Consider the following 12,709-nt stretch of genomic DNA (forward strand, 5'->3'; position numbering starts at 1 on the left):
TTTTTACATTGCGAAACGACGCTAGGGGGCAAAGGGGTTTCAGTAATTTACAAAAATGTACGTCGGCCATTCGCCAACTTGCGTACGGTTGTCAAATTGTATAGCAAGCGATACCTGCGGAAACCGAACGCAAATGTACGTCGGCCATTCGCCAACTTACGTACCTGATGCATTAGACGAGTATATTAGGATGTCTGAAAGAACCGCACGTCGATGTTTGCACAAGTTTTGCGAATGGGTTGTCAAATTGTATAGCAAGCGATACCTGCGGAAACCGAACGCAAATGACGTTCAGAAATTATATCAAGCACACGAACAGAGACATGGTTTCCCAGAAATGCTCGGGAGCATTGATTGCATGCACTGGCCGTGGCAGAACTGCCCAGTTGCCTGGCAAGGTCAGTATACTAGGGGAGATCATGGACATCCGACTATTATTCTAGAGGTTGTTGCGTCACAGGATCTCTGGATATGGCATGCTTTTTTTGGTCTACGTGGTTCGCTCAATGACTTTAACATCATATACCAGTCACAGATATTTGAGGACGTAGTGGCGGGTACAGGTCCAGACACAAGCTTTACGGTTTCAGGGGTGGAATACAGGCGAGGTTACTACCTAGCCGATGGGATATACCCAACGTACTCGACAATCGTTAAAACTATTTCGCACCCGACAGACGACAAAAGAAAAAAGTTTCCAAGTTTCAAGAGGGTGCGAGAAAAGATATTGAACGGGCTTTTGATGTTTACAAAAAAATGGCACATCATTGAACATCCAGCACGTTCGCAAACACCAAAGAGGTTACGACACATTATGTACGCTTGTATCATCCTTCATAACATGATCATTGAAGACGAAGGGAGAGCGATATGAGAGTACGACGAAAACGCGTCTACTGGAAATTTTGTTCCAGTTAGTGGGGAACAACAAGATTTGAACATGTTCGCTCTACGTAACGAGTACACACATCATAACCTACAAGCGGACTTGGTGGAGTACATTTGAAACAACGCTCAAAACGAACCCGGCCACGACATGGAAGACGAAGACTAGTAGCTTATTTTAATATATTAGGATATTTTTAAGTTTATTTTTTTTAACTTTATTTTTTTTAAGTTTTTGTTTTTTTTTAAATTTATTTTTTTAAGTTTAATTTTTTTTTTAAGTTTATGTAATGTTTTTTAATATTAATGAAAATATTTTGTTACTTTATTTGGTAAATATTAAAATAAAGTTGAAGATTAAAAAAAATAAAAAAACATAAAAGTGGTGGAGGACTATGGCTAGGACCATCCTCCCATGCCCTCTAGTTTTGGAGGATGATCCATCCTTGGGAGGACTATGACGTGTCGCCTACGTGGCGGATCATCCTCCAAGGATGGACCATCACCATACCTACTAGCCTAATACTTGGTATAACGCGACACCCATGCTCAATAATTAATATTTATAACCTAATGATTAAACATCTTTAACCATTTATTTATTTTTCTTTATTAACATTTTAACTTAATATATAAAAAATAGTCTTTTTGTTTCTTTTGAATTTTTTTAATTAATTTATTTATCCATGTTTTACATCAATCTAAACTCGTTTAACTTCAAGCCCGAGCAGATTGTCAAGCAACCCTAATTGTAACATCATAAAACCATGTAATATATTGTAAAGTTGGCATAAATTTGTATTTTTATCAGAGTAACTGTAAACGAGTCGTGTTAAAAACACGATGGATCAAAATATTTACATTAACCCGTATAAACATAAATTATTCATTTGTCCAAATTCAAAACGCGTATGCCACACAAACAAACACGAATCGAACAATACGTTTATTACACAAAATAAAAACAAAGAAACCGAAATTTAAATGAGAACCTATAACACTTGATCAGGTTTCAGGTTTAGAGTGATAAATCAGCCAAATCAAAAGTTCTTTCAACTGCTTTGCACCATGATGCCACCTTCTTCTTCCTCAGATCCTCATTCAAAACAGGATTAAAAGTAGTGTCTTTCTTCAGCCTCTCGCCGTTCGCAAATATCTCGGCTTCTGTCCACACTCCAACCGCTAAACCAGCTGCATAAGCGGCACCCAGAGCCGTGGTTTCAATGTCTGCTGGTCTCACCACCGGGTTACCCAACAAGTCAGCCTGCGAATCACTTCATCGGTTAGATAATTTACAGCCGTTGGATGACAGTAGGCCTTTTCATTTTTACCGGAAACCCGACCCTAACCTGAATTAGAGAATACCCGAAAAGCCGGAACCTTAAATGATTCGGTTATCGGGTCACTTTTTCCCAGCCAAAAACCCGAGCAACCGACCCGAAAAACCCAAAAAATACCCGAATATTTAATGTCTTTTTTTTAGATGTGTTTGGTCTAGAGTCTTTGGTATCTGAAACATTATGTTCTAGGACTTTTAATTATATTTTGCAGAAAAAAAAAACATCTTTTTAATATTACATCTAAAGAGTAAAATGCACGGATAGTCCCTGTGGTTTGTTGAAATTTCACTTTTAGTCCTCAACTTTTCAAAATTACACTCTTAGTCCCTGTGGTTTGACAAGTAATTACTCGGATCACCCAACCAGACAAACCATAGGGAGCATACCTGCTATTTTCAAAAGGTGGGGACTAAATGTGAAAAAAACATAAAACCACAGGGACCACCCGGGCAATTAACTCAAAAAAAAAAATAGATTATCATTTACATAACTTTCATACAAAAAGTGATTCAGGTCAACCCAACCCAACCCAACCAGACCTAACATTTCTGACCCATTTCAACCCGTTACCCAACCTGCCCGACCCGCCCATTTTACCATACCTGAATCTGCATAAGAGTGTTATTAGCAGTAGCCCCACCGTCAACCCTAAGCAAAAACTGACCCTTATCATTCTTCTTCTCCCCCTTTTCACCGGCATCTTTATGCATCGAATCCAACACATCCTTCACCTGAAAACACATACTCTCAAGAACAGCCCGTGCGATATGCGACTTGTTCGTAAACCGCGTAATCCCAATCAACACGCCACGCGCGTCATCACGCCACCACGGCGCAAACAGCCCATTAAAAGCGGGAACAAAATACACACCCCCCGTCGAGTCAACCTTATTTGCTAACTCCTCGATCTCCTTAGCCGTACTAATTATCCCTAAACTATCCCTTAACCATTGAACCGCCGCACCCGCAATCGCAATCGACCCCTCGAGCGCGTAATTCGTAGGCGCGTCTTTCCCAAGCTTAAACGCTAACGTGGTCAACAAACCATGCGTTGACTTGATCACCTGTTCGCCGGTATTCAACAGGATAAACGCACCCGTTCCATACGTGCTTTTCGCTTCGCCTTTTTTACACGATTGACCCAACATGGCTGCGTGTTGATCACCTAAACAACCCGAAATCGGGACTCCTGGGATCACCCAGCCTTTCGCAATATGCCCGATAACTTCTGCATTGCTTACGATTTTCGGAAGAAGGTTTTTCGGAATCTTTAACGTTTCTAACGTTTTTTCGTCCCAGTTTAGTGTTTTTAGATTCATGAGCATGGTTCTTGACGCGTTAGAAACATCAGTAACGTGTAAACCGTTGTTTACACCGCCGGTTAAGTTCCAGATTAGCCATGAGTCTATGGTTCCGAAAAGAGCATCCCCTTTGTTTACAGCTTGTTTAACGGCGTCGACGTTTTCGAGTAGCCATAAGAGCTTGAGTGCACTAAAATATGTGCTTATTGGCAACCCACATGATTCAAGAAAATGAGTTTTTCCTCCTGATAATTCTTTCTCTAGTTTCCTATGAAATATAGAAGAGTTAATTACTGTTTGAGTAAACTTCCGTTTTACTCCCTGTGGTTTAGTCACTTTAACGGTTTTGCCCCAAACCTTTAAAAATAGCCATTTTACTCCCTGATCTATGAAGCCATCCATGATTTTACTCCCCGCCCTAAACATCATCCATTTTAAACGTTAAAGCCTGTCACGTGCAAAACACCTGATGGGCAATTATGTCTTTTCCCGACCCTTATTAATGAATTACCTTTTAAAACCCTAACGTTTAAAATGGATGACGTTTTGGGGCGGGGAGTAAAATCATGAAGGACTTCATAGATCAGGGAGTAAAATTGCTATTTTTAAAGGTTTGGGGCAAAACCGTTAAAGTGACCAAACCACAGGGAGCAAAACGAAAGTTTACTCTTACTGTTTTTGTTCCAGTGGTTTGTCAAAAATCACTATTTCAGTCCATTAGTTTAAAAATTGCGATTTCGGTCCCTGTGGTTTCACTTCCGTAACCATTTCAGTCCATGTGGTTTCACTTTCGTAACCATTTCAATCCATTTATTCTGTAAGTACAGGGACTGAAATGGTTACGAGGTGGACTGAAATGGTTACGAAAGTGAAACCATAGGGACTGAAATCGCAATTTTTAAACTAATGGACCGAAATAGTGATTTTTGACAAACCACAGGGACAAAAACAGTAATTAACTCAATATAGAATATGAAGATGGGTTAGTGAATATATTTGTGATTAATGCATATCAACAATCTGTTTTTTTATAGAGTAAATTACATGGATGGTCCCTGTGGTTTACCAAAATTTTGGATTTGGTCCCTAGCTTTCCAAAAGTACACGAATGGTTCTTGTGGTTTGCACTTTTTAACGTATTTAGTCCCTAGTCAACAAATCTTAAAGTTTCAGCATGTCCAAGTTAGGGACTAAATGCGTTACAAAGTGCAAACCACAGGGACCATCAATGTGACTTTTAACAAAGTTGGGGACTAAATGTGTTAGAAAGTGCAAACCACCGGACTATCCGTGTACTTGTGAAAAGCTAGGGACCAAATCCAAAATTTCGGTAAACTACAGGGACCATCTTTATACTTTGCTCTTTTTATAAATGTGGTAATATCATATGTTGTTGAACAATGCGGTGGCCTTCCAGTACGATCTAATAAGTATTTAAAATAATCTTTACGACTTGTTATGAGCGGAACCACCCGATCATATCCATCTCCACTTGATTATCCGAACCCCACCTACCCAGATTGGTGTTAAATTCTATCGTTGTTGAGAGTCTGCTATAACCATTTTTTTTTACAAATATTTTGGGTACCACTAATAATAGTTTCGGGAAATGACAAACCAAACTAGTCTGGTTGGGTGGATGCCGTTAGCATTTGACTGTCGTTTTTCGGGCTAACCAAATTTTATATTTTTTTACAGATTTTCATTTTATTTTTATTTTTATTTTTAATTTTATTTTATTTTGTAATAAAAAAAAATAAAATGATAAAAGATGGTACATAATAAATATAACAATATACACACATAATCATGGATGGACCCACTGTATAGGTTGCGGGGTCAAGTGGCCCTCGAGATTTTTGAACACTGACCCAGAGTATTTTTAGCTTTTAGCTTTTAGATTTATCGGTTAAAAAAACAAATTATTATTAGTTATGTGACCCAATCCGTCTCGAAACAAAAATTTGGATGGCGAGTTAGGCGACATATGAACATAAAAAAAAACGACACGGGTCGCTAAAGTTTACACGATCAGAAAAACCAAACTATGTACACCCCTTTAAACCGAATATATAAATACAAAATCTTTTTAATGTCAACCAAACTTTATGGCCCGACCCACTTTGTCGACAATAACAAAGTTAAGTCGTTAAAATCAAGATCTTGTTATGATAATGCACATTGAAAGTCAAATCATGACTTTTAGCCAATTACCAACAAGATTTAACCCTAAAAATGGGGCAATCATAGGGGTGCTGAACAGATCGTGTTTGTGAGTTGACGGGTTTAACCCGATCTGAATTTGTGGGTTGATTTACCTTTTTTCCAAAAAAAAAAAATAATATATTGAAATTAAACCTTCCTAAAAAAAATTACAAATGTATATATTACAACTATTTTAAATAATAAAATCTCATGTCAAATTCTCTTTTTAAGTTATAATAATTATGGCATAAAATACACACCCAAATTCATTTATAACATAAAGCGTCTTGTAAAAAAAATAAGAGTTAAATATCGTTTTAGTCCATGTGGTTTAGGTCATTTTATATGTAATTCTGTTAACTAGAAGGACAATTCGGCCATATAAAATGACCGAATTGCCCTTCTCGTTAACAGATAAATGGATGAAGTTAACCCAGTGGACTAAAATGGCAACAGTGAAACATTTTTGGACCCACAAGCGAAAAATAAAACCTTTGGACTAAACTAGCAAAATGACCCAAACCACATGAACTAAAATGGCATTTAACTCAAAAAAGGCCAACCAGCCACCCCGACCGGGTTGATCCGAACTCAACCCGTTTAGCTAAACAGCTTCGCGGGTTCAATCTAAAACAGACCCGAACCTGTTTAGACTAAACCCAACGGCTCATGTGTGTCATAAATTCACGCCCCTAGCGATCATCCCGATCATAAACAACATAAAATTAGATCAACAAACACAAATCAACAACAAATAACGTAAAATTCACCTCACCTGCAAATGGAAGTGGTCCGTACATCCATCCAAACAATAGCATTATGAAGAGCAAGACCAGTAGATTTACTCCAAACAACCGTCGTTTCCCTCTGATTCGTAATCCCAATTCCTTTAAGACCCTTATCCACATTATACCCATCCGCTGTAGCTTTATCAATCGCCTTCGATATACACACCTTCACACTCTCAATAATCTCCATCGGATCATGTTCAACCCACCTGCACACCCACAAAAACATATTAAATCTATCAACAAATTGGGTCAATTAATCAACGAATTTGAATGATTTTTTTTTTTTTTTACCCTGCTTTGGGGCAGAATTGGGTGAATTCGATTTGATGAGATCCAACGGCTTTGGCGTGTTTGTCATAGATGATGAAACGGGTACTGGTTGTTCCTTGATCGATTGATCCAATGAATGCATCGGTTTTAGCCATCTTTTTGTTGTTCTTGTTTGGTGAAATTTAGAGGTTTGATTGATGAAATTATAGAAATTGAATGAATTTATAAGTTGTTTGTTGCGAGTTTTGGGGGTTTTATTTATTTGTTTTTATCATTGATGTTTTAAAAAAGTCATGGTTGACTTGTGGATAAGTTTAAATTGAAATTTTTTGATAAAATTGAATCATCCGTGAAGAAAGTTATGATATTAATTATATACTTTTTTTATCGTAAACATGGATCACTAACGGATCATTAGAGTATTATCGTTACACTAGCGGGATCATCTGATCATATTCATCTCCACTGGGTAATCTAACTAATATAATAAAAGAAACCAACTTTTGGACACGTGTCATTCATTGAAGGTATCCTTAAATTTATATTTATCTAAATAAATAAATAAATTAATATTAAATCTTATCATACTTTAATAAAATATTATCCTCAAATCTAAATTGTTAATTTAATATATTTTTAAAACAAATACCTTTCTTATCTACTTATCTTATATTAAATATATAAATAATAAATTAATATTAAATGTTATCCTAATTATTTAAAAACATAACTTTTTTTTTATTATTTGGCATACAAAATTATGTTTATTCAACTCGAGTAAAACGTGAGGTTTTCAAGGATATAATTTTTTTATTATTTGATGGATTTTTCAACCCGACTATGCACGGGTTTTTTTAAAGATACGACGTTTTTAGTATTTAATATACAAACTTACATTTATTTAGGATATAATTGTTTTTATTATTTGGTAGATTTTTCAACCCGACTATACACGGGTTTTTTAAAGATACGACGTTTTTAGTATTTAATATACAAAAATACATTTATTTAATCTGTGTAATACACATGGTTTTTAAAGATATAACTCTTTTTTATATCTATTCAACACGTGGAATATGCGGGGTTTTTAAGGATGTAATTTTTTATTATTTGTTAGATTTATTCAACCCGATTATACATGGGTTTTTTTTTAAAGATACGACTTTTTAGTATTTAGTATACAAAATTACATTTATTTAATCTGTGTAATACACATGGTTTTTAAAGATATAACTTTTTTATTATTTGATATATAAAGTTACATTTAATTAACCCGTACAATATACAAGGTTCATAAAGATATAAGTTTTTATTATTTAATATATAAAATTACATTTATTCAACCCGTGTAATACACGGGGTTGTAACCTAGTAATGTCTATACACTAATTCAAGAGAATACACAATAAATGTGGGAAAAACCCCTTAGGACTTGAGAAATCGAACACATGATCTAATAGTCTCTAAGTATTATCTCAACCCTAAGATGTCACTACACTATAATGTCGTGGGCTTTATGGAGTATTTAGTATTTTGTAGAATGTAAAATAGGTATATTGTTCCGGGTTGGGTTCAGATATATAGTCTCGTAAATTAGGAAGTCGTAAGAATGGTATCGAATGACGTCGACTGCACTTATTTTAGTGGATTGGAACCGTCTTGTCAAACTCTACAATCTTAGATTTTATTTTTTCGTTTTTTTTTTAATTTTTAGCTTATAGATTTAAAAAATTTTGTTTGAGCTTATTGTGTCTTTTTATTTGGCATTGTGCCTTTTTATTTTTAGCATTATTTATTTTTTGCGATTCATAGTGTCTTTTTTCTCCGACGTGTTATATTTGCGATTCATTGTGTCTTTGTACGTTACCTATAATTAGAGGACTGAGTAAGATAGCTCAACGCATGTTTAATTTTTAAAGTCATAGATTATTTTTCTCATTCATACTTGCCAAATTACATCAAAACAGAAGGTAGACAGACAACAAGTTGCGCCGTCACCCCTTTCTGAATTACAAACTCTAATCTACCAAATACGAAACCCTGCCCCCTGAGGCTGAACAAGTGGATGACCCGTTAGACCCTGGTCAGAAATTGGATAGCTTCTGTTGCTAGGGAGCCAAATGTGTAAAAGACAAAAGGGACAAAAACATATTATTTAATTTAATAAATATTTTAGGTTTAGTTTTCTCTCAGTATTTTTTTTACACCTAAACATTACTAAATTTTATATTTGTAAAATTTTTATAGGAGACAAACACCATAGGTCCATAGCAGTAGATCACAAGATCATGAGTATTTCTTGTTTAAGTAATTGAATGGAGATGAACACGAAGAACGTGAAGAATTATAGTTGAAATAACGTTTTTAAGGGTTTGTGAGGGAAAAGTAAGATTAAAGGTTGAAGAATTAGAAAGAAAATGTTTAACATTTAAACAAATAGTGAGTCCCTCGTATTTTCAGGAAGACGTATTAAACAACTGGATTATTCAATATTCTTTCCAATTACTATATATTGGTTGATACAAACAAAATTAAAAGTATAAAACCAATAATATTTCTGCCTTAACACTATAAAAGTTCTGTGACCAACTAATTGATTTGTATAGGTCTTTATCTAAAAAATGAAGATATTAAAAAATTAATGATAAAAAGTTAATAATTGAATTGGATCTATAAATAGGGTAGGGATATGGTAAAAAGTGTCTAAAATGTGAGAAGGGTAAGAAGTGTTTTAAACCATTGGATATTTGATCTAATGGTTGAGATCAATAGGGTATAAAATGTAAATTGTGTTTTAATTAGAAGGACCTTATGTAAAATTAAAGGGCAATAGTGACTTTTCCAACGTTTCAAATATGGTAACCGTTTCAAAATCCCCATCAATCTCCTATAAATCAGCGAATTTATGGTAACCGTTTCAAAACCCCCATCAATCTCCTAAAAAATCAGCGAATTTCTCGTACTGAAATAAATTCTTCGATTTCCTTCACAACAACTTTTTATAACACTATAAAGAACAGTATATTACATGATAAAACACTATAGGAAGATATAACACTATCTATTTACTGTAAGACACTATACATAAATAAAACATTGTTGATGGGGGATAAAACACTTTGAAAATGAACAGTATATTACATGATAAAACACTATAGGAAGATATAATACTATATGTTTACTGTAAGACACTATACAGAATAAAACATTATTGATGAGGATAAAACACTATGAAAAGGAACAGTATATTACATGATAAAACACTATAGAAAGATATAACACTATTTGTTTACTGTAAGAAACTATACAGAATAAAACACTATTGATGGGGATAAAACACTATGAAAAGAAGATTAAAGATACTTGTACATAATATAACACTATTGACTCGGGAATATAACATTACAACAAGAACTTACCGTAAACAATTAAATGTATAGAACAAATCGAATTCAAATCACATCCCTAATATATCGCCTGATATTTTTGGCAGTTATCTTTGGAAATCAATTAATTGATAAGAATGGACAATTACTAATATACCCTTTTAAATTAATTAAGATAAGGGACACTTGTCATTCCCAAATTATTTCTCACACTTCTCACAAAAGTTGGACTTTTTACAGGATCCTCTACCTCTATAAATATATCATGAATTATTGATCAAACAAACCTTTGACTTAAAATCTGTTTCTTGTGTTTAGTGATTACAATCATGTTATAACTTTCTAGTGCTTGGAGGCTGGAGCTTACACAATTTAATTATAGCTCTTAGTGAAAGCAACATTTAATTTGACATATTATTAAAAGTTTAAGTATTTAAAAATTAAAGTATCTACTTAAAACATAGAGTAAACTTCTGTTTTGCTCCCCGTGGTTTGGTCATTTTAATGGTTTTGCTCCAATAGTTTAAAAATAGCCATTTTCCTTCCTGATTTTTCAAACTTATCTTCATTTTGCTCCCAGCCTCTAACTCCATCAGGGAGGAAACTGGCGACAAACTCGAAAGATCAGGGACGAAAATGGCTATTTTTAAATTATTGAAGCAAAACCGTTAAAATGACAAAACCACAGGAAGCAAAACGGAAGTTTACGCTAAAACATAAATAAATTAAAAAATATATATATGGATCAATGATAACAAAACCTAACTTTTTCCCTAACACTATCAAAAATCTGTCAACAACTAACTGATCACGTGTTTATGTGTACGTGTTTAAGAGCTTGGAGATATTAAAATTAAAAGTAAATACATTGACAAGTGAAAAAGAAATGATAAAAACATATATCCATTTTTATATAAACTATATATTTGGGCTATATAGAAAACCCTAAATATTTAAGAAACTTGGGAAACTCAAAGCTCCCGGCTTTTTTTTTTTAAATAACACATGTAATATACATGTTTTTAAGAGTTTTGGGCCAAAAAAAATCAAAAAAACGACGAAGGGTTTTTAAAAAAAAAACAAATTTCAGCACCTTTCAGCATTTTTTGTCTAACACATGTTAGTCAACGAAGTTTTTGGAACTTGTTTATTTTTTTAAAAAAAAAGTACTCGGCGCTTTTTTGTTTTTTTGGTCCAAAACTCTTAAAAACATGTATATTACATGTGTTATTTAAAAAAAAAAAATCGGGTGAGTTTCCAGAGTTTCCTAAAATTTTTAGGGTTTTTTGTCTAGCTATCTATATCTATATCTATTTATACTATATAATAAAAGAAACCAATAAAAGAACACTTGTCATTATTCTAGACCATCTACTATTAATTAATTATAGATAATTATTATTTAATTTAAATACTTAAATGGCAATTTACTCTTAGAAAAATGAATGATTCATTATTTTACCGTAATATATGAATCCAAATAAGGATAACTAGATAGAACTCCCGCCGCGTTGCGGGCGGGGGCTTACAAATTAAGGCGTAACGTCTACAAATGCTAGATAGAAGCCAAACTGCATCGCAACGGAGAAGGTTAAATAACATTAAACAATAGCCATGTAAAACCTACGACAATACAAATGTCATTGAACTTCTACATCTTTTTTTTCATCATCCCTTGGTATTAACAACCCTTCTTGAACTGAACATGTGCTTACATCTACTTTGTACCCTCCAATGGTTTGTCTACCTTCAAAGTACTCAAAACTTTGTTACAATAAGTGCACATTATTTTGGGTTTATATCTCTTCCATACAGGTAAAATCCTTGTGCTATGGTTTGTCTTATTCAAACTTAATTTCAGGAATTTAGGTGCTAGAACTTCAATATAAACTGAAAAAAGAACATAGGAAACTAAATGTACTTGTGTTATTGTAAGAGCTAATCGCTTCCTTGGTGACATGGAATCAAGCAATGATCTTCTTACAAATGAATCAGCGGCTTGAGATTTGGGATTTGACGTTTACGCGCTGAAACTGTCAAAGAAAGAAAAAAGGCTGGATTATTTTCACACATTAGTTATGTTTCAAGAATAAAGAACAAAAAAATTACCTGATATATCGTAGTACCAATTATGCAACTCAAAATTTCACAAATATCGATATTCAGATATTTAATATTCGGGTTTGTTAAGGATGATAAAACCCTTGTACTCTTGGAACCTAGGCTATGACGTGAATTAAAAAGATATGTGTATACCATACAATCAAAATTAGCGTCCCACTAAGCCCTAGACATTATGCATTGAACACCCCCATAAGGCGTCCGTTAGTCAAGGCCACTTAACGGGATGTTTTACTGTCTAAGCATTGGCATAATTAGAATATTAGATTAAGGCTCTTTTCTCAACTTATGCTCTTAAAGCGATTTCCTACAACTTGGAGGTATTTTTTATTCCTTAACTGCTAAGTGGAACAATAAATTTAGTAATCCAAAAAAAAATGTGTGATTTCTAATAAAGTGTCATTGATGAC

The 12,709-nt window shown here is 34.0% G+C and overlaps 1 protein-coding gene across 1 annotated transcript; it reads right to left on the bottom strand.

The window, feature by feature from the left end:
• Positions 1 to 1,715: 1,715 nt before the first annotated feature.
• LOC110911402 (glycerol kinase) lies at positions 1,716 to 7,028 on the bottom strand. The gene is made up of 4 exons (XM_022156013.2): positions 6,814 to 7,028; positions 6,507 to 6,728; positions 2,828 to 3,794; positions 1,716 to 2,149 (listed from the first exon to the last, which is right to left on the bottom strand). The coding sequence occupies exons 1-4, from the start codon at positions 6,945 to 6,947 to the stop codon at positions 1,904 to 1,906; spliced, it is 1,569 nt and encodes a 522-aa protein (XP_022011705.1). The 5' UTR covers positions 6,948 to 7,028; the 3' UTR covers positions 1,716 to 1,903.
• Positions 7,029 to 12,709: the final 5,681 nt, after the last annotated feature.

This window comes from Helianthus annuus, chromosome 2 (genome assembly GCF_002127325.2).
Source record: "Helianthus annuus cultivar XRQ/B chromosome 2, HanXRQr2.0-SUNRISE, whole genome shotgun sequence".
Taxonomy (NCBI): domain Eukaryota; kingdom Viridiplantae; phylum Streptophyta; class Magnoliopsida; order Asterales; family Asteraceae; genus Helianthus; species Helianthus annuus.